The sequence below is a fragment of the Podarcis filfolensis genome, assembly GCF_964270895.1.
Source record: "Podarcis filfolensis genome assembly, chromosome: 5".
Classification (NCBI taxonomy): Eukaryota; Metazoa; Chordata; class Lepidosauria; order Squamata; family Lacertidae; genus Podarcis; species Podarcis filfolensis.
This window is the reverse complement of record NC_139608.1, coordinates 43,389,534-43,412,420: the sequence shown is the minus strand read 5'-3', so window position 1 is coordinate 43,412,420 and position 22,887 is coordinate 43,389,534. Positions and strand designations below refer to the sequence as shown.

At 43.4% G+C, this 22,887-nt stretch overlaps 1 protein-coding gene across 6 annotated transcripts in view; it reads left to right on the top strand.

The window, feature by feature from the left end:
• The window catches only part of SEMA4G (semaphorin 4G), a 108,098-nt gene that overhangs the window by 75,010 nt on the left and 10,201 nt on the right, over positions 1–22,887 (top strand). For all 6 annotated transcript variants that reach the window (XM_083615315.1, XM_083615312.1, XM_083615311.1 and 3 more), the window contains 7 exons: positions 969–1,117; positions 2,255–2,317; positions 2,448–2,546; positions 15,348–15,441; positions 16,081–16,194; positions 16,570–16,736; positions 20,687–20,856. In XM_083615315.1, coding sequence (XP_083471441.1) covers positions 969–1,117; positions 2,255–2,317; positions 2,448–2,546; positions 15,348–15,441; positions 16,081–16,194; positions 16,570–16,736; positions 20,687–20,856 — 856 coding nt within the window. The remainder of the gene's footprint in view (positions 1–968; positions 1,118–2,254; positions 2,318–2,447; positions 2,547–15,347; positions 15,442–16,080; positions 16,195–16,569; positions 16,737–20,686; positions 20,857–22,887) is intronic.

Here is a 22,887-nt window from a genome sequence, read left to right as displayed (position 1 = left end):
TGCCTTCAGGCATCTGATCAGCCACTGTGAGACTGGGATGTTGTACTAGATGGGTCATTGGCCTGATCCAGCAGGCTTTTCTTATGTTCTTATGGCAACCTCAGGAACTGTGGGAAAACTGAGAACTGCCTTATCTGACAAGGAACTCCTGGAGGAAGCTTGCAATGCTAATAGGGGACTGTTTCCTAACAGTACCTATCTTTTCAATATGTATACTGCCTAGAGATATTTTTTAAAAGTGTACTGCCTGTTGGGGTGCCTTGCAGGTCTGCGTCCTCCTAAAGCAACAGCTCAGAGCCATATCAAACAGCTTCACTATTTCAAATAAGTACTATGTGTTCTCCACCCATGCTTTCAATTGAATTGCCAGCATGACAAGAGGCTTCACAATATCTTTTCCTTTCTGGCCCAATGAAGAACATTATCAACCTGGTGCACAAACAAGTTAAGTTAGAACACATGGGCTGATCCCTCTACATATCCCTCTTGACGTCAGTAGTGGGACTAAGGCTACAAACCTTTGCATTCTTACTTGGGGATAAGCCCCAGTGTATGCAGCGAGACTTTCCACCAATTAAGCATGCAGTAGGCTCTGTCTGCACTTCATTTTAAGATCCAAGTGCTCTGATTTACTGTAATTGAGCTGAAGAGCAGGCTCTGTATCTTTTGAATCTCTGGGTTAAATGTTGATCCATGGAAAGGTTTAAAGGCTTTCCCCCCTTCCAAAGTTGCTGCATATATTGGATAATATTTGAAAATCATTTTTGGAGGCCCTTGAAAGTGATCAACTTCCACACTCTGTCCTGATTCACATTTTGGTTTACTTTTGCATTTTTCTGTTCCAATCTTTCAGATGTCGGACAGCACAATAGTGAGCCTTCAGTTCAGCTGCCTCTTCCAGGGTATCTGGAGTGCCCAAGAAACCTCTGTGGTCTTGCTTTTTAAACAGCCTGTGTTTCTTTCTGCAGATTTGACCACTGCAAGACGTTTTAGCAGCCATGCCCAGAACTACACTACCCTACTGCTAGAGGATGAGAAGGGAATTCTTTATGTTGGGGCCAGGGGGGCCATATTCTCCTTAAATTCCAGCAACGTTTCTGATGGCTCCCATCGGACAGTAAGTGCAGCTTTATCCCACTGGCATGTTCACAGTTAATTCCCTTTGCAAATATTGGTTTCCAAAGCCATTTAGGGCTACATATGTACCTTCAAGGAAGAACAAGTACGGCTTTCTCTTTATTTAAACTTTAGAATCTGCTTTGATTGGGGAGGGACCATGGCTTCATGACTGAGTCAGCAAATGGCCAATCAGTGCTGTGTATATCAAATTTCTGCTCTAAAGTAGAAGACTAGATTTCACCCCGAATCTTATTGCATACGTGTAAAATATGTGATGAGTGCATTTCCACAGCAGACTCACTGCTGGAATAATGTATACCTGCATGCAGCCTTTGTTACATTAGAGTCACCAAGAGATACACTGAAAACAATCTGTTCTGAAAAACTGATAAATGCCTCCTCATTAAAAATGGATGCCTCTGTCATCAAATCTAGTTTCCACAACAGATATAGACAGATATGGACCCTTTTGTCTGCCTCACATGTTAGTGGAATGGGCTGGCGCCAACCCTCACTGGTAGCCAATGGGTTCCTGAACTACAGCTCCCACCATCCTTGACCATTGGTCATACTGGATGGGGCTGCTGGGAGTTAGAGTCTAACAACACCTTGAGGGCACCATATTGGCTCCCCTTGCTGAAGTACACAAATGTCCTTTAAAGTACCTGGAAGTCTCTGGTACCTCTTACCAGGTATAACATTTGTTCACTCTCCTTTGAGGCCCTTTATCTCAGTACAGTTTCTTTTCTGTGCCCTTGTTTTTTATGCAAAATGGGAAGGGAGCTCTTGAGCCATGTAAAACGGAAAACAGCAGCCACCCTCTACTGAAAACCACTTGCTTTTTTGGTCTCCTTCCCTCTCCCTTTCTCCCTGCTGCTTCCTTATGGTATTTGTAACAGCCAGGTTCTCATTTCAGCCAAGGACCTTTAAAAGCAAATGGGCTACAAAAATCTGCAGCGCTCCCCCGCTTTGCACTTAAATAAATCCACTTATTCTAGGGGAAGGCGAAGTGTGAACTTTGAAGAGCTCTTGTTGAGTTTCATGGGGCTTGCTTCTTAATGTCACGCTCCACCACTATTTCCTGGGCTGGGATGCCCCAGTGAATAATGATCCTGCTTTGTGTTTAACTTTGTAGATTGATTGGGAAGCCTCTCCTGAGAAGCGGGGAGACTGCCTGAAAAAGGGCAAAAACAACAAGGTATGTGCTCCACAAGTCTCTGCCTTTTTGTCTCTCTGCCTGTGCTTCTGACCTGTTTGTGCCTGTAGCTGAGGAACACGCCATTGTCAGGACTCTTGTGCAAATGACACCCTCCCTTCCTCTTTTACAGACAGAGTGTTACAACCATGTCAAGCTTTTGCAACGGCTGAACACAACCCACCTGTATGCCTGTGGCACATATGCCTTCCACCCGCTCTGCACATACATTGTGAGTAAAAGAAGCAAAAGAATCTACTCCATTGCCTCGTTGGGAAGTCCCTCTTTGCACTGAAACTGACTGACAGGCAGATGTCAGCCATGCCTTTTGGTTCCAGAAGCTGTGCAATATTATTAGCCAGTCAGAAACCAACTGAAAATCACTCAGATTAACTTTTCTGCACATGGAACTGGTTGTAGATGAACTCTATAGGCAGGTATCCAGGACAACAAACCAATCCCAAATCCTGGCTCCTGTGTCAGTAATTCCTGCCAAGGAACGGAAAGGTCATGAAGACCAGAACTAATTTTTACTGCCTGCCAGAAGGAGGGAGGTCTGTGGGGAGGCTCTCTCTTCCTGGTGTTTTGTTCTCCAAGGCTGGCTGTTGATTTCTAGGGAGCCTAAGAACCTGGACTGATCCTTTAAGGTGCCTTGCCCATGGGTTTGCTAACATACTGTCTGCATAAAGAACCAAAGGAAATGGCCAACCCTACCATTAGCAATGAGACAACCACCTCAGGTGGCCTAGTGTGGGGGCACTGATTATTTATTAATTAAATTTCTATATTAGTTTTTAATATATAATCATACAAATTTCTATGACAGTAGCCCCTTCCCCCTGTTCCCCTCTGTGGAGGACAGAACTGTGTGTGCCCTGTGCCAGTCTGGAAATAAGATTCAACTATCATTCGACTCTGCTTCTCTACATGGGAAGGGGGTGGCAACTTGTCTTTCATCATAGGCAGACCCTGAGAAGCATAAGCATGCCTTTCTTTCATTCCTTTAAATTCACATTCAATGTGTTAACATTGGGATGCTTTCCTGCTGTTTGGCATAGTGGATAGAATATTGGACTGGAACCTGGGAAATCGGGTGGAATTCTGCATTGCACTCTTCCACTTGTTTCATCTGTGCAAGCTTTGCCAGTGACAACCGCCCCGCCCCCTGCGTGCTGCTGTGGGGGTTCTCCTGACCCAGAGTCAATTGGGGGCACATGGAGGGAGGTGGGGGAGAAAGCCCTGTTGTGCAAACAGAAGTCCTTGTGCAGGGCTTCCACTTATAGTGCTGGTTAGGTGACTCCTGCCCCAGGGTTAAAATCCCTACTCAGCCATGTGGTTCATGAATGATCTCGTGGCATTGTTGTGAGGGGTTAAAGGTCACCCTGGGCTCCTTGTATACACCACCCTGAGCTCCTTGGTGGGAGGGTAAGAATACACACTTGTACTAGATACACATTCATACTAGAGATATAATAGAAAATCATCATCAATGTAAGCTAGCGGCTGGATACACAAAGGAGCTTTGATAAGCAAGCCATTTAAAGAGTTTTGCAGGCAATTTGGGGTGATAATGGAGGTGTTATTATGAAGCTGTTTCTCAGTTAGCAGAACCCATCTTTCCTGAAGCATTTGTTTTTGTTGCAATGTAATGGTTTTTTGGTTTGGGGACGCGGGTGGGTAAAACCTCAGTGCCTAGGACTTGCCGATCGTATGGTCGGCGGTTCGAATCCCCGCGGCGGGGTGAGCTCCCGTCGTTCGGTCCCAGCTCCTGCTCACCTAGCAGTTCAAAAGCACTTTTAAGTGCAAGTAGATAAATAGGGACCGCTTTATAGCAGGAAGGTAAATGGCGTTTCCGTGTGCTGCGCTGGTGCTGGCTCGCCAGCTGCAGCTTCGTCACGCTGGCCACGTGACCCGGAAGTGTCTTTGGACGGCGCCGGCTCACGGCCTCTAGAGCGGGATGAGCACGCAACCCTAGAGTCGGACATGACTGGGCCGTACGGGCAGGGGTACCTTTACCTTTACCTTAATGGTTCTTTAGGGACGCGGGTAGCGCTGTGGTCTAAACCACTGAGCCTTGGGAGCACCGCAACCCCAGAGTCGTTTGTGACTGGACTTAACTGTCAGGGATCCTTTAGCTTTTTTAAATGGTTCTTTATGTATGTTCAGACCCAAAAGCACACAGCTTTGGAGCTGTATGACGGACCTCCTCCTTCTGCCTCCCTTTTTTTGGATTTGGGGCAAGAATGGACTTTAGTAAAAAGTGTCTGCAGCTTGTTAATTTGTGTACAAGCATTTGCCTCTCATTTTATGAAGACAGACATTAATAAAAGGAAAGCAATAAAAAAGAACAGAGGGGCGGGGACTTCCGGGTTAGCGCCATCGGCGAAATGGCGGAGTTCCTCCGATCGGAGGAACTGTCTCCGTGGAAACTGGGTCTACCCGCCGCAGCGAAGGTGGGGACCCACTAGAAATCCCAGGTGGAAGAAGCCTGGGAACATGGGGTTCGGCAGAGCACCAGGAGCGCCTCCCCTATTCGCGGGGAACCCCATTTTGGGGCTCCGGAGCGAAGTAGGGTGATCGGTGCGGTGCTGCGAACTGACTGCTACTTTCACAGAGGGAAGCCGCATTGCCATTGCCGGAGAGCGCTGACTTTTTCCTGTCGACAATTGGACTCAAAGTACCTGTGAGTAGAAACGGAAAATTGGATCAAGAAATAACTTAATTTGGCACAGAAGCGGGAAGACTCAAAACAGGAAGTCCGCCTTCCGCTTTTTGTAAATAATCTGAAGCAAAAATCTTGTAAGCTAATAGCCTGGAAAGTCGTTTTATAAAGGTCAAGATTTCCTTCATTTATAACTATTAAAACCCCCTTGGAAGCAGGAGAAAAGGGGAGGAAATTAAACTGTTCAAGCCTGCAGGAGAGGGAGTAAAAGAAAATAAGTTCCCACCGTCTCAAACCTGGGAACGGGGTGTCAGAGACAGAAATTATCGGAGACGTCCATTGACTGTGAATGGAACATTTTGACAGATAGCAAGGAAAAAGAGAAACAAATTGATTCCAATGTTGCCTTCTGCATTTTAAAGAAACAAAATATTTGAAAATTGAAAGTAACTTTCTTTTGTTGGATATGCTTTAAAAAGATGGACACAAATAGAAACTGTATCCTTTAGAGGGAGCTTGTCAAATTGTTGCTGCAGTTCACTTGGGGATTTCACAGCTGTGAGATTAACATCGTGGGACTAGACTGTGACCTTGAACAAAAATGTGTTTGGAAGAAGTCCTGGTGCTTGCTTTTTGCAAGACAAGTGCTTTGTTGGAGCAGATGCATGAGAAGGTGGATTTGATGAATGAGAAGTTGGATTTGATGACTGTTGGAATCAGTGAATGTGGACTTGACATAGAAATCATACAGGGACCAATCCAGGAAACTGATTTGACTGGGCAAATGCAAGGGCAGATAATAATGGAGGAAGCCACGGTGCTACCTCAAGCAACACAAATGGAGAGACCCGAGGCCCTGCAGGAGCATAAGTCGCTGTTTTGGAAGAATGAACTTGAAATGGGCCAGAGGGAGTCTGGAGCTGAGGAGGCTCTCAACTTTGGAGAGATTTTGAAATATGCTGTTAAAGATCTTTTGGATTATATTGATGATTGTGGGGAGTGGGACTGTGGGGAATGGGTTGGTCTGATGTGGGGAGATGGAGATGAGTATGGGTGGAAATTCCCCGGAGACCTACTCCTCAAGGAGAAAGGAAAGAAACTAAGAAAGAGACCAACAAAAGACAAGGAAAAGTGCAAGTATAAACAAGAAGAAAAAGATCTGCAGAAGGGGCATGGAAGTGATTTAAGAGCCTCGGATATCAGATTACCAGGTTGATGGACTAGATGGAATGGATAGTAAGGACTGACATAACCCGAGACCAGGAAGAAGGGACGTTGGATGAAAATCGGAAGAGTCTATAAAGGAAAATCTTTATTTTGGGAATTAGTGTAAATTTTTTTTTTTTTATAATATTTTTATTTTTTCCATATAAACACAACATACATAAACATACAAAGACAAAAACAGAAACAAAAAACATGTATCATTTCATATCCTAATTTCTTATACCTTTCTTCCCCGACTTCCTCATGCCTCCCCTTTCTGTATTCCAAATTCTTATCGATTGTTCAGCGAATCTTCCCTTATTTTAATTTAAATTTAGACTATTCTTCCTTATTCTCCTTGTTTTAACCATTGCTAATAGTAACCATTTACTTTCCAGTCCAACATCATTCTAACTTTCATTGACTTTGTAATATTTCTTTAAATAGTCCTTGAATTTTTTCCATTCTTCTTGCGCTGCTTCTCTTCCCTGGTTTCGGATTCTGCTCGTCATTTCTGCCAAGCCCATGTAGTCTATCACCTTCATCTGCCATTCTTCCAGTGTGGGTAGCTCTTGCGTCTTCCAGTACTTCGCAATAAGTATTCTAGCTGCTGTTGTAGCATACATAAAGAAAGTTATATCCGTCTTTAACACCCCTTGGCCGACAATACCCAAGAGAAAGGCCTCTGGTTTCTTGGGGAAAGTATATTTAAATACCTTTTTAAGTTCATTATAGATCATTTCCCAGAATGCCTTAATCTTCGGGCAAGTCCACCAAAGATGAAAAAATGTACCTTCAGTTTCTTTACATTTCCAACATTTATTGTCAGGCAAATGGTAAATCTTTGCAAGCTTGACTGGGGTTATGTACCACCTATATATCATTTTCATAATGTTTTCTCTTAAGGCATTACATGCCGTAAATTTCATCCCGGTGGTCCACAACTTTTCCCAATCAGCAAACAAAATATTATGACCAATGTCCTGAGCCCATTTAATCATGACCGATTTAACCGTTTCATCTTGTGTATTCCATTTCAGCAGCAAATTGTACATTTTTGACAAATTCTTAGTACTGGGTTCTAACAGTTCTGTCTCCAATTTTGATTTTTCCACCTGGAAGCCAATTTTACTGTCCAGTTTAAACGCTTCATTTATTTGATGATAGTGCAACCAGTCTCTCACCTTCCCTTTTAATTTCTCAAAACTCTGCAATCTCAATTTGTCCCCTTCCTTTTCCAAAATTTCCCAGTATCTTGGCCACTTGGACTCCATATTTAACTTTTTAACTGCCTTAGCTTCCATTGGCGACAGCCACCTTGGAGTTTTATTTTCCAGCAAGTCTTTATATCTGACCCAGACATTTAATAGTGCTTTTCTGACAATATGATTTTTGAAACTTTTATGTGCTTTAACCTTGTCATACCACAAATATGCATGCCACCCAAAAATGTTATTAAAACCTTCCAAATCCAAAATGTCTGTGCTTTCAAGAAGCAGCCATTCTTTCAGCCAGCAAAAAGCTGCCGCTTCATAGTAAAGTTTAAAGTCTGGCAGGGCAAACCCCCCTCTTTCCTTTGAATCCGTTAATATCTTAAATTTAATTCTGGGCTTTTTGCCCTGCCAGACAAATTTAGATATGTCTTTTTGCCACCTCTTGAAACAATCCATTTTATCAATTATTTGCAAAGCTTGGAACAAAAACAACATTCTTGGCAATATATTCATTTTTATAGCTGCAATACGGCCTAACAAGGAAAGCTTTAAGTTGGACCAAATCTCCAAATCTTTTTTCACTTCTCTCCAAGTTTTTTCATAATTATCTTTAAACAAATTCACATTTTTAGCTGTCATATTTATACCCAAATATTTCACTTTTTTAACCACAGTTAACCCTGTCTCATTCTGAAACCTTTCCTTTTCTATCTGTGTCAAATTTTTCTCCAAAACCTTTGTCTTAGACTTATTCAATTTAAATCCTGCCATTTGACCAAATTCTTGAATTATTTCCAAAACTCTTTTCGTGCTAGCTTCTGGCTCTTGCAATGTAAGTACTAAATCATCTGCAAATGCTCTCAGTTTATATTGTTTAGCTCCGACCTGAATCCCTTTAGCCAACTGGTCCCTCCTAATCATATTAAGCAAAACCTCCAGGACCGATATAAAAAGTAGTGGGGAGATAGGGCACCCCTGACATGTCCCTTTTTCAATCTTGAACTCTTCTGTAACCACATTATTTACAATTAGTTTGGCTTTCTGTTCAGAGTATATTGCACCTATACCATTCTCAAACCCTTGGCCTACCCCCATCCCCTGGAGGTTCTTCAACATAAAACTCCAAGAAATGTTGTCAAAGGCTTTCTCGGCATCCACAAATATCAAAACAGCCTTAGTGTTTATATTCACTTCCAGCTTTTCCAAAATGTCAATTATATTCCTTACATTGTTCGACAAATGCCTTTTTGGGAGAAAGCCCGCTTGGTCCCCATGAATCTCCTCCATCAAAACTCTTTTCAGTCTCTTTGCTAAAATGTCAGCAAAGATTTTGTAATCCACATTCAATAACGAGATGGGTCGGTAGTTTTTAAGTTGAGTCTTTTCAGTCTCTGTCTTTGGTATAAGTGTGATATAGGCCTCACTCCACGTATCAGGTGCCCTTTTCCCCTCCATAATCTCATTACAGACTTCCTTCAAAGGCTGTATCAGTCCTTCCTTCAAAACTTTATAATATTTAGAAGTCAATCCATCCGGCCCGGGGGATTTGCCCAGCGTCATGCCTTGAATGGCATCTTCTATTTCTTGTGCTGATATCTCCTGATTCAAAATTGTTCTATTTTCCTGCGAAACCTTTTTCAGCCCATTTTTCTCGAGGAATTGTTGTATATCCATTTCATTCTGCGGCCCTTGTATGTAGAGTTGTCTAAAGTAGTTCTGAAAACAGTTCCTAATTTCCACTGGGTTGCTTATATTCTTTCCTTCCACCTCTATATTTGTCACCGTGTTGAGTTTTTGTCTCTTCTTTATTTGCCAAGCCAATAGCTTACCACATTTGTCAGCAGATTCAAAGGTCTTTTGTCTCATTTGTTTAATTTTCCACTCTAATTCTTGATTCATCAGTTCCATATATTGTGTTTGATGAAATTTAATTTCTCTTAAAATCTCTTGAGATTTTGGCTTCGATCTTAATTGTTTTTCCCCTTCTTTTATCTTTTCCAAAATTCTCTCCTTCTTCTCATTTTGCTTTCTTTTCTTTAAAGTATTTTGCTGAATCAAAAACCCTCTCATCACGGCTTTGCTTGCGTCCCATACTATTCTTTTTTCTACTTTAGACCTTAAGTTGATTTCAAAGTAGTCTTTCAAAGTTTTTTGGGCCTTCTTACAGATCTCCTCATCTCTGAATAAAGTGTCATTCATTCTCCATCTGAAGGAACCAGTTGTTGTTTGCCTCATCACCATCTTTACAGCGTTATGGTCGGAGAAAGTTTTTGGGCAGATTTCTACTTTTTTTATGTTCGGAGCCATACTGCTAGTCACCCAGATTTGGTCAATCCTTGTCCATGTCATTTTGGCTTCAGAAAAGAAGGTTCCCTCTCTTTCTAGTGGGTGTTTTGTTCTCCAAATATCAATCAAGTCCATATTGTCAGTCATTTCAAAAAAAAGTCTTTGGTAGTCTTCCATCTTTTGTTATTACCTGTCTTTGTGCTTTGTCCATATTTGTTGAAACTACTCCATTCATATCTCCCATCAAAATTAAGTTGTAATCCATATGGTCCATCAAGGTTTCATGCAACTTCTTAAAAAATTCAGCTTTCCCTTCGTTTGGTGCGTAGATTCCCACTATCAAATACTTCTCTCCTTGGGATTGAATTTCAATTGCCAAATATCTTCCTTGATCATCTTTAAAAATTTGTTTCGGTTGCAATTTTTCTTTTGCATAGATCACCACTCCTCTCTTTTTTACTCTGTCTGAGGATATAAATTCCTGTCCCAGTCTTTTATTTATTAGTAATTTTCTGTGTGCTCTTGTCACATGAGTCTCTTGTAGACAAATCAAGTCCAATTGGTCTTTCTTTAAGGCATGAAATATACTTTTTCTCTTCCTGGGAATGTTCAAACCGTTACAATTCCAGGTTAGAAGTTGCAGAGCCATGATGGGATTATTTACTCCTTCCTCCTACAGCTCCCTGTTTTTGTTCCTCGTCTGTCGGTGGTGCCGTGTTCGTGTCCAGTGATGGATGCCCTTGTCCTGGAAATGTCTCTTTCTGTAGGTCTTCTTCGTGTTCTCCCAAGAACTTGTCTTTATCACTTACAGTCTTTATTCTTCTCTTCTTTCCCTTATATTTAAAAGACAAGCCTTGGGGAAATTCCCACCTGAATGGTATGTAGTTCCTCTTCAGCAATGTCACCAGGTCCTTATAATGTCCTCTTGCGTCCAAGATACTCTTAGGGATGTCTTTAAAGATCTCAATAAAAAAATCTTCAATTCGAAGGGTTGTTTGGTAGTGCAGGTTCAGTATTTTATCTCGCTCCTCCTTTGATCTTAGAGTAATAAGACAATCTCTGGGTCGATTCTTCTTCTGTCTTGTTCCCAATCTAAATGCACTTTCTATCTTAAAGTCCTCTTTCTCCCACTCCTGCTTCCAAAAATCAGAAAATTAGTGTAAAATTAATGAATATTAGGGAAAATGTTGGAATGAAACTATCTGGCTTTAGTAGAAATGATATAAGGAGTTATGTATAAATAAGTATTAAGTTTTAAGTTTTAAGGCATTTTACGGTAAGATAAGGTTAAACAAATTAAGGCAAATTGAACAACAGAATATGGTGAAAGATGGAAAGGATTTACTGAGTTAATTAATAGGTTAGACTGTTGAGATAAATTATTTAATAAAAAGTGAGAAAGATGGAAAGAATTTGCTGAAACAACTAATTAAGCTAGAATACAAAAAGGGAGATGTGAGGAGGTCAAGGAAATAAGCAAATGAAAGATGAAGATATGTAATATGGGAGTTGTATTTTTCTTTTTTGTTGTTGTTGTTGTGTTGTTGTATTGGTTTTTATGTATTCTATGTATTTTTTCTCTTTTTTCTTATTTTTTCTCTTTTTCTTCTTCTATTTTTTTGTACTTTTGAAACTCTTAATAAATATCATTAAAAAAAAAAAAAAGAACAGAGGGGCAAACTGTACCCTTTCAGTGATGGCAAGGCCTCCTACCTGAGGCACATCGCCCTACTAGTGATGTATGTGGGGAGAACCTTGTCAGTTTAGGCAACTCACCAGAACGCTTTATTCTGATGATCGAGGACTTTAAACTCATACCTCTGCTCTGTTGCCAGTACTGCAAGTGACTTATTTGAACTTTCCTCTACCACCCAGTAGTGTTTCCTGCATCATGCTTAAAGCAGCAGAGTCAAAAAGCTAAGGCTTACTATTTTGTTCCAAAACTAATTGTTGGAGCCTAGTGAAATTTCACTTTCCAGGGCTGGACCACCAATAGGAGAATGTCCAGGTTTGGCTTTGCCAATGATTGTTTTTCACCCAGAGTTTATTTTTTATTTAATTATTGATTCACGTTCCACACTTAACAATGCAATCCTTTGTAAGTTTACTCAGAACAAAGTCTCGTACAGATCAATGCTGCTCACTCCTAAGTAAATTTATTTAAGGATGCAGCCTTAGAATTCCAATAATGCAGCAGGTAGCTATTATTGTGATGTTTTGAGTGTTAGGGTCAAAGATCAGAAAGCAAGTATGTAGTCTTTTGTCATTGACACCAACACATGATATTTTAGATAAATTTGTCAAATAATAATTGAACATCTCTCTGGGAAATAAAGTGTTAGCTCTTCCAGAGTTAAAGAGTGGCCATATTTTCAGGAAGAGAGATTATAAAACCAGTGGCATCAACTATTGGTCATGCTGGACAAAGAACATTGTGATTGATTCTGTAGTCTAATTTGGCCGTTCTGCAGAGAGCATTCCACCTTTAGATTGATCACATTGGCTAGAGAACCTCTCTGTACTAGTTCCTCAGCATGTTTATGCAGGATGTCAGAGTCCCACCAGCCCTCATTCTTCGAAACATGTTGCTCCCCAGAGTCGCAGCAGTCATAGAAACAAGGAGGTAACATCCTTCATCGAACTAATCGTCTATACTGGCTAACAAAGATGCTGTTCCCCCTCCCCCCTCAATTTGCAGCCTCTAGATACCTGCCACCTGTTCAAACAGTCATTTAGATGGATCATCTTCTATTTTAATAACATTTTCTATAATCCAGAGCTTGCCCTGGACAGCCTCATCTATCTTGTGCTCATTTTTGTGCCTTGCCACATTTCTGCATGCCATTTTTAGCTTCACTGCCCAATTGCCTCTCTTCCTGCATCTCTGTGTAAAATACACATGGGTTAGAACCAGTTACAGTGGCGCTACCCCAGCCTCAGCTTAAACTGTGATACATGTGTGACCTTTGAATACTTTCTTCAAAGTAGCTGGGCTTTGTGAAGCTTGTCCCAGAGGTCTCCTTTCCAAAGCAAGCCAGGCGGCTTGAAAGAGAACACATTGATAGCATTAGCCTCATCTCTGCCTAACTAAAGGCTTAAATCCATCAGTTAGGGTTGAAAATCTGCTCTGGCCAAGACATTTTCCACACAAGCTGCCTCCTTTTTATATTCATTATCTCTGAATCACACCCAAAGCCTACCTGTTCTGATACTGATTGGGCCATAAGAGGCTCCTGAAGGATACTCACAGACTTTGCTGTTTAGCAGCCCCTTCATCCACCTCTTCTTTCTTGTTCTTTGCTTTACCAGTAGAGTTGTTCACTTTTTAAAAAAGCCACCAGTACCATACATCACTGATGGTTTAATAATTTCCTCTGTTCCGTGCCCCCCCTCCCCAAGCACGGATTTTCTTTATAATACCTGTTCTCAAAACTGTTAAAGAATTCCCTGCATTCCTGCTCTTTTCTTTACAAACAAACCCTCCACAAGTGCCTGGTGCTCTCATCTGAGCACCCTCCAATGCATTAGTCTCCTGCTGGAAATAAGTTGTTTGGAAGAGAGCCCAGCATTTTTGACTGATCTATGGATTCTATGAACAGCAGGAAAAGGTGCCATTTGTTAGCCAGCAGCAGGTTCTGCTACTCTCTGCTGTTGGAATGCTACAATCAACCACAATCCTCTTTTGCTATCTACCTTGCTTTTCAAAAAATATCAAATGGTGACCAACAGAGAAGCAAAAATAAAATAAAGATTAACTCTAACAAGAAAACAACGTAAGAGAAAACCAAAACAGCAGCAAAATGTAAAGCCAGTGGGAAGACCAAAAAGAAAGAAAACCCAGTAACAACATTAGATTCAGACTGATGCTAAAACACACACAAGCACAGTCTGCCAAAACCTGGAGGTCTTCATGGAATGGTGAAAGGCAAGAAGTTCTCTGTGCTCACCTGCCTTATCTTGGGTCAGTGCTAAGCTGAGGCTCAGAGTTCAGCGTCTATATATTGGGATCCATGTTTGTACAAACTGCTCTCCCAGGTTAGTTTGCACTTTGAACTGCACACCACACCCAGAGCCAAGAATTATAGTTTAATCCGAATCCTATCCAATAAATGGTCCTGCTTCTTTTAGCTAAAAGTTCAGATCCAACTGACTGAAGCTCCTGAATCAATAAAAAATAAAATAAGAAGATTTGGACCTGATCCCTGGCTTGTTTTGTACAACAGAGGGCTACCCTACAAATGGAAAATTGAACAGGATCTCCTCCAAAGACTGGTGAAATTGAGCAGCTTCAGGTGGGAGGCAGCAGTGCTTGAGTTATCTTGGTCCCATCTATTTAGGGCTTTATGGTGAAAACCAGCGCCTTGAATTGCACCTGGGAGCCAGTTGGTGGTTCAGTAATTGGAGTTGTCTGACATGCACACTTAACTTGCTCCATTAGTCACATAGATATCAAGACTTTAAATCTGAACAAGCGTACATAGGATCAGGCTTCTTCTTTGGCGCTTGGTATTTGGATTCCTTTTATAATCAGAGGGAGTTACTGAAGTAAGTTATTTTAGGAAAGGAAAGGCAGAGATCAGTGAAAACATTTCCATGAAGTTGGAATAAAGCTATGATGCATTCTCATCAGTGTTTGCGTTTCAGTGTAAACACACTTCCTTCACTGACACCAGCTTAAATGGGATGGGGTGTGGGGAGGAATCAAACATGAAAGAAGCACACATAAAACAAAGGACTGTTTATATTCTTAGTGGAGAATTGGATGGTTTGATTGCCCAAAATAGAAACTGAAGTAACTGGACACAGTTTATCACCACCTCAGTGCTTTGAATTAAGATAAGTGTGTATTTGTGGTAAGCCACTTTAGACACAGCTCACTGTGGAAAGGTGGCATATAAATAAATATTTCACCAAACATCCAGATTCTGTTGCGTACATTGTGATGGTACTCATGCAGGTTTCTAAATCAGTGTGATGCAGAGCACAGCGTTAAGTTTTGGAAGTGGCAGATGTCGGTTTTAGATCTGTGCTAAGCCTTGAACTTCCATGCCTGTGGCAGCCCAGTGGGTGATCTCAAGAGATTGTTGTGAAGATAATGATATAAAAATGGCAACAAGTTGTAATGCCCAGAGCATGAGTAACGAGCTGGCAGTCCCTGATTCACATCTCAGCTCATCCTTGAATTTGTTGGCTCATCTGAGCTAATCCGTTGTTCTCTGAACCTTGACCTCTCATCTGAACATTGGGCATAATACCACCAACCTATATGACAAGCTGCTGAAGATTACTGCGGAATCGTCAACTAAGTGCTGAGAAAAAACAACTGTGCTTTTAAATGTACAGTGTGGAGGTGGCCTAGACCTAGCAATCAGCGCTACTGGAACTTTAGCTCAGTGGGAGACTCTTGGGCAATGAGGGTTGTGAAGGAATGAGAGTCTTTGCCACAAAAAGCATTCCATTGTTACCTTTGGAGATCAGGATCTAACGGGCCCTGAAGACCTGTCTCTTCTCTTCCCTCTGAAAGAACTGTCCTACTTGTTTGTTTCCAAGCGGAGGCCTTTGGTCTTCAGGATCATCAGAGGAATTGATTACTTTAATGGATGCAAGCAAACCGTGTGATCCCCTGCCCAGAGGTTGATCTGTTTCTTCTCTTTGTGTTCTGCAGGATACCAACAAGTTCACACTGCCCTCTCACTTTGAGGAAGGGAAGGAAAAATGCCCTTACGACCCTGCCCGGGGCTACACAGGTCTCATTGTGGGTATGTACGTGCTTTCTCCTCCATATAACAGTTCGGCTTGGAATCCAGCTGGAGTGGGAAGAGCAGGCAGTGCCTCCTTTGAGTGGGGGTGTGGTGCCCCAGTGGAAGGCCATGCTCGCTCGTCATCCATCACCTGAGGGCCCACTGCATCTCAATCTCCCCCATCCCTTCCAGCACTTAAGTTTCCTTGGTCTTTTTGATGTCAGAGCAGCTGTAATCTCCCTGCCTGTGCAGCACCTCGGCCTCTCTAGCCACATGGTGCGGCTGCTTCTCTTCTACTCTAAATGTGGCCGGAGTCATAAACCAACCAGGTGCTGCTGCATGACAACATGACAGGGAAGTCATGGGTAGGTGATGCTCTGGTTATTCCTCGAATGCTCTCTTGGTACCTAGCTCTGTAAGGGAGTTATTATGCACCGGCACACACAATGGCCAAAGTCAATAAATCTCGGGAGCGGGTGTGGTTGTTATTAAGGGTGTGCTCTTCCTGCTTAGAGCAGGTGCAGAAGGGTTAGCTTAACAAGGAAAGAAGCCTTTCGGGCCAAGCTTTGTTAGAGGGATATTGATCAGACACATCCGTGAGCAAAACCATTCAGAAAACTGGCCTTTCCTTACTACTTTTCCTGCATTGTCTCGCAGATGGCAGTTTATATACAGCGACGCGCTACGAATTCCGCAGCCTGCCAGACATCCGACGCAACAGGCACCAGCGGATTCTGAAGACTGAAGAATCCCCCTTGCATTGGTTGAATGGTAAGCCCCAGTAATCCCAGAGCAGTACCTCTGGGATCTCTTGTCTCTTCCCACACTGGAGGTGGAGAGAGTCTTGTGTTTGTAAGGCCCTAGGTAGTGGTGGTAGTACTCTTCCCAACTCTGAAGCCAGAGCGTGTCCTATTCCACTGCAGAAAGGAGCCTAACTGACTCCTGGATAGATCTGAACCCAGTTTGTTCCTGGTTCTCCTCTCTGTTGCCTATCCCATAGCCATGACACCCAGGCTTGAGATCATTTAGAGTTGCTGTGTGCCTCCTTTGGTAGCTCACCATCTAGTGACACCATCTAGTGCCTCCTTTGGTAGCTCTCCTCTAAATATTGTGCCAACCCTTTCCCTCTCTCCTTGGTGTTTTCAGATGCTGAGTTTGTGGCCTCTGTGCTGGTCAGGGAGAGTGTGCGCAACCCTGTGGGCGATGATGACAAGATCTACTACTTCTTCACCGAGAGAGCAGGAGAGGAGAGCACTTCTGTATTTGACAAGGCACAAGTGCCCAGAGTAGCCAGGGTGGCTCGAGTGTGCAAGGTAAAGAGATTGGTGTGTTGGAAAAAGCTTGAGTGTGCTGAAGGGCACCAGGAGGATTAATTCAGAATTTTATCTAGGAGTGCTTGGTGGTAGTGGGGAGACTCTTTCTCCTCATTTAAAAATGCCCCTCTAAGCCCTATAGTTAAGGAGTCATTAATTTAAAAGAGAGCTTGGGATCAAATGAGATGTGTCATGGAAGATCTCTTGCAGGACATCCTGATATCGTGGGTTAAAAGGAATTGTGGGGGTAAGCTTTGAATCAAGGATGTAGTCCTAGGCAAGGGTTTTTTCCCCAGCTGTTTCTCCCTGTTCTATTTTGACAGCTTTATCCCTTGCAAAAGTATATGTTGGTCCCGTCCCCCCCACCGTCTTTTTTTCTTTTTCTCCCCCATGGCCTGGCAATATAGAAATCTAAACAATTTTTGAACAAGTCATTTCCAGTCTTTTTAAAAAATAACAGTTCAGAAAGGTCAAACAAAAACATTACTCTTGAAGTGGTGTTTATACACTGGACCTTTGGGGACACATGGCTGACTTTCTACATTCAAAGAAAAAGAGCTAGGCTATGCAGATAAGTATCATCAAGCAACACTAGAAAAATCCCAGGTGCTTGGCTGCCCAAGTGCCCAAACATTGGATAATGGCACCTGAAGATCTCGAGCATAGAGCCAACCTTGCATGGGACAGACTACCTCAAATGTTAAATATTTAAGAGTCTGAATTACACACACACACTCATCTCTGACATTATGTATAAAGAGGCTCATATATATGAATCAGTCACCCCAAGAAAGGCTATAGGGAGAGGTAGTAACTCATCCAAGTTATGAATGAATGAATGAAGACCCAAAGGCCCTTTTTCCTGGTAGGGTGACCAGATGGCTCCTGCACATTTAATAGTTGTGCGCAAGAGAGAAATTCAGCAGATGCAGCTTGCTTTTTCACCTGAATGCTGCATGTGCTGGCAGGTGATGCTCAGGCCTGGTGTGTATCTTCATTTAAAACTAGAGTTGAATATTTGACTGAAGGGAGCAGGGCCACTTCTTAAGCAAGATCCTGATGCAGTGCACAGAGCAACTTGAGAGGTGCAGGCTGAAGTGCAGTTTGGTCAGCCATGCAGCCCAGTATACAGCTGTGGAGGCTTGAGCCTCAGCTTTAGCCCTGCATGGACCTGGTGCTTTGCTTCAGCCACCTGTAGATTCCCTTTGCACGCTGCCAAGCCCTTTATTGCTCAAGTTCTAGATTGCAAAGCCTTATTCACAAGTTTTATCTGTGGCAAATATAACCATGATTATCCCTGTTAGCCTATTACTGTTCTATCCTGATTACCCTGTTGCGTCTCTTGAGATGGGTAGTGTCCATGGCTAAAACCCCTTTACAGCCCCTTTGTGTTGTTCACTGCTGTAGCAAAACTAACTACTGGTGCTTAGGTGCCACAAAGCATCCAAAATGAAAGGAAGAGACAGTGTTGTACAGAGGGCTGAGTTTGGACCAGGGAGATTTGCAGTATGATCCTAACTAGGGTTGCCATATGTTCTCTTTTTCCAGGACACGTCCTCTTTTTCATGGGTAGAGTGGTCATAGTGATCCATAGTTAAAAGTGGAAGTCGGCAAATGTGTCTCCCCCCCCCTTCAAAATACAGCAACCCCAACATGTTTACCCAGAAATAAGCCTCACCAAGTTCAGTGGGACTTAGGGGGAAACACATATGCTTGGGATAGAAAACCTAGGTCTGCTCAGCCAGAAAACTCTAGAGTCCCTAACTCTGAACCTGGCCTATCTCACAGGGCTATTGCAAAGAAAATGTCAAATGTTCCCTTGGGCACTCCTTGAGAAGAGCTGTAGCTCCAGTGGGGGGAAGGCTAGCTAGATTTTTTGTCCCGGGTGAAGCCTCCAGAGGGGCAGCATTGAGGATCTCAGCCTGTGTGTTTGTTTGTTTGTTTGCTTGCTTGTGTGTGTGTGTGTGTGTGTGTGTGTGTGTGTGTGTACACAAATGCACATGGGGAGTGCCAAGCTGGGTCTTAAACCCGGGTGAAAGAAAACCTAGTTTTGCCCTTTCCTTGAGGGTGGTGGCAGGCTGGGAGGGGGGGAGGGATGCAAATGTGATAAAAGAAAAGGGCTAACCAAACCAACTGCAGTATACTGCAAGGACGAGCACTGAATCTCTTCTGCATGTGATGCCAGAGCACAAATAGCTCAGATAGAGGTGATACAGGCTTCTGTCTGTGCTCATGGCAAGGTGCCCTTGGCCCCAGAATGAGCCCTATCACTCTAGTGACTGCGGCAGTTAGCACTGGAGTTGGTGCTCACAAGGTTTTTGAGAGAGAGGCTTGTCAAAGCAGAAGTCCTTCCACTGGGTCTCCTCTGGGTGCTGCCAGCTCTGCCCAGGGCGTTGCAGTGAAACCCACATTCCCACGGAGGCTATGCTGCCCACCCCCAACCTCTTATGAATGCAAGCCTCGGTGGCTTGAAAGCCAGAGTATTCCAAGTGCATCTAAGTGAGGGCAGGGCAGAGTCAACAAGGCTGCATGGGATCCATCTTTCAGCTGTTCTGACAGATGGTTCTGGGCCCCGGGAGCATCCAGGACTCTGCTTGTGGCTCTGAATTTATGCATCAGTCACCTTGGCTGGTTATACCTCAGTCCTTGTAACCAGGGCAGCAGCGGCAGCAGCAGCAAATTGGAGCAGGCAGGCAGGGAGAGAGAGAGAGGAATGGGAGAGTGAGCTTGGCCACGAGAGATTTAAGGAGCTTGAGATGTGTGCCTGATCACAAGGTTAAGAGGCTATTTGATTACTGCACATAAGTATGTTCCCAGGGAGAAAGCGCTGGGAGGGAGGCAGAAACAAGAGTCAGCAGCAGGATGTTAAAGCTATGTACAATCAAATTGGAAACCAGGTTCTTACGAACAGAAACAAAGCAACAAGGGAGATTAGCGCCAACCATTTGTGAAAGGGATGTGCGCCATTACACCCAGAGCCCTGTGTCTTTGGCATCAGGTGTTGCTTGTTTTCTCCAGGGCCTGAGGCTTCAGTTGCATCTTGGAACGAGAACGGTCTTATCCGGAATACACAAGCTCCCCTTGGCATTGTGCTCGGATCGCTGGGTTTTGTCACTACAGGGGGGAGGGGTGATCAAGCCTCTCACAATCCTCCTCCAAACACTGGTCTTGCTGTGTTTGACTCACAGGGAGGCAGAAACACTTGCTTTCAGAAAGATCAGCCCAGATTAGTTACCCTATTATAGCACTGAGAGATGTTCAGGGGGCTCGTTTTACAGTAATTTTGAAAAAGTATTGAGCCTTTCCTAGAGTGAACTAAGTTGTTAATCCTGGTTTGTTAATAGGCGGTTGTTTTCAGATGCCATAAGCAGACCCATGTAGTTTCCCAAGTGTTGTGCATTTAAATGATTTTGATGTAAATGTTTAGAAGCTGCTGATCTGTTTCAGTAAAGCTCCAACTGAAGATGAGTTGGAGCCATCCTAGAAGACCTTGGTCCCAGCTTGGAGCAAACCAACATTAGTGCAGAACGTTCTGTTCACATATAGAATTCCCCTTGTTTATGGTCACAGTTTCCACAGGGGTAGACCTCTTGCAGCAAAACCAACAAAGTGCCTTGAGGCACATCAAAGACAAACACATTTATTATGACACAAGCTTTTGTGGACCTATAGTCCACTTCATAAAATATATGAAGCCGAACATAGTCCATGAAAACTTGTGCCATAATAAAATAGTTGGTCTTCAAGGAACCACAAAACTATTGATTGCTCATTTGTGCTTTCCTCCCCCACTGTCCTTGGGCTTTTCATGCACGGTGAAACTGTTCAAATGGGACCTTTCCATTGTATTGGAATCAGAGTTGGCCTTGTGCTTGGCTTTGCCTAACAGATATAAACTGAATTGGGACTTGGCTTTAGCCTCTGCCTCTCTTTCTTTTTCTGCATTCCAGAATGATATTGGTGGCAAGAAGATTCTCCAGAGGAAATGGACATCCTTCATGAAAGCAAGGTTGGCCTGCTATGTTCCTTACTATGAGGTACTGAAGGATGTTTTCAGTCTGGATGGTGGCGACTGGAGGAGCACCGTCTTCTATGCAACATTCACTTTATCAGCACAGTGGTAAGCCAAGCATGCTAACTGCGTGCTGGGTACTCAAGTAACTGTAGCCGTTCCGAAAAGATACATGGAGTCCATTGAATTACACAAGTTCCATGTGCTGCCACCAGCAAAAAAGACAAACTAAATGCTAGGGATTATTAGGTAATGGTACAGAACACAGCGCAGGACGTGTCATGGTACCCTTGAGTACTGAATGTGGTTCTCAATCTCCTGCCTGCTGCATTGCAGAACTTGACTTGCAGTATGGTGCAGGACACAAACAGAGCAGATAGGCTGTTCAAGCAAGGGAACCTGGCCTTGTGCATTTCAGCATTCCAGGGAGCATCTGCATTCACTTGGGCAAATTGGTTCAGTCTCTGTATTCCAAGGCAACAGGTATGGATTCACCCCACCTCTGAAAGATTTTCAGTGCCTGTTGCGGCACAATGCAAACATACGCCACACTGTTCAAAGCCTCATAAAAGACACCAAAGGAAAGTCAACTTGCATTGAATGGAAAGAAGGCCATTGTCAGTTGGTCCTCAGAGTAAAGAGGCTTTCAGCTGCTAAGACTGCGCTGGCTCTGCCAGTACCACTTGTTATATTCTCAGATACTTTTGCCCTCTGCTTCTGAGTGAGGCAGGAGGCTCGCTCCTCTGTTTCCAAGGCTGGCCTGCCTGTGCTTTTAAGCTGGACGGGGTCCACTGATGCTTTCATCCCACCTGAGCTCCAGTCAGTGGTGTGATGGTGGATGGAGGCTTTCAGTTTGGTTGCCAGCAAAATCCTCCTTGCCCTTGTAAGTATTTTGGCACTTGTGACTGATTCAGTTTGCCTGAGTGTTTCTTGCTGAGGGCAAGGAACAGATGGGACACTCTGAGCACTTTGTGAGACAAAAGTCCTATTGGTGAGCATCCGTAGAATAGATTAATAATAGCTGCGTATGCAGGAGGTGGTGTGGGATGGGAAGGGGAGTCAGCTTAGCATTCTGGAAGGGCTCACTTTGGCTTAATTGGGAGCAAGGGCCAAACTGTTCGCCATATGGATTTTAACCACAGCAATAGGTGCTGTGCGACTTCACTGTTTGTGGACTGAGCCCAGTCTGAAGTCATAGCCAGCCTTTTGCATTTCCTGTTAGTTTTTAATGGTAGTATGAATTTTAACAAGTTGTCCTCGGCTAATTAGTAGCTTTGTGCTTGTAACATTTATCAAGTGGAAGGTTCACACTGGCAGCAAGATGGCACCCACTGAGCTACCATCCTCATGAGAGGGGAGCTGAACATCAGAGGCATTTATTAATGAGCACTGGCCGTTACATCTCAAAGGCTATTGAGAACGTACAGGGTATTTTGCACGTGGCCTTTTTGGGGATGTCAGGGGAATGGTTAAAGAGACAGAACTGGGGCAGAAGTGGCAGCTGGTTGTTGTTATTATGTGATGGTGAAGGAAAACCAGGGGGCTTTGCAGGGCTGACAGTCTTCCCCACAGAATGACAGGAAATGAGGAAACCTCCAGGATTACACAGGAATATCCTGCTCGTGACAGAAAGTCATTTGACTCATTTGTCACAGAAGCAAAAGCTACCACTTACTCGGAATCTATTCTCTTGATCTGGCTTTGCACTGAGAAGAATTTCAGAGAGCAGGGTGTGTAAAGGAGACCACTGCCAAATCCAGGGAGGAGTGCAAAACTAAGAACTCACCATACAGCACAAAGTCCAGCAGGAGAAGCAAGCATTTGCAAGCATCAGCATGAATTAACACTACAGGGATAAAGGAGTCCAGTTGGAGATGGCCCAAAATATTTTGGTGTTTGAGAATGAAGATATAAATGTTGCTACTGTGACAGCAATTTGCTGTTGTTTAACGGTACCTCCAAAATCTGCTGCCTGGGGCAGGCGGACTTCCCCCTGTCTAATGGTGAATCCAGACTCCCCCCCCCCCCGCCAAGTCCAGTATCTCTTGTGCAGAAAGGCCACACAGGTGCAAGGTAACGTTTTCCAAATACTGGCTGGAAGTTCATGGAGGGATAGCAGGAAGACAGACGCAATGATAG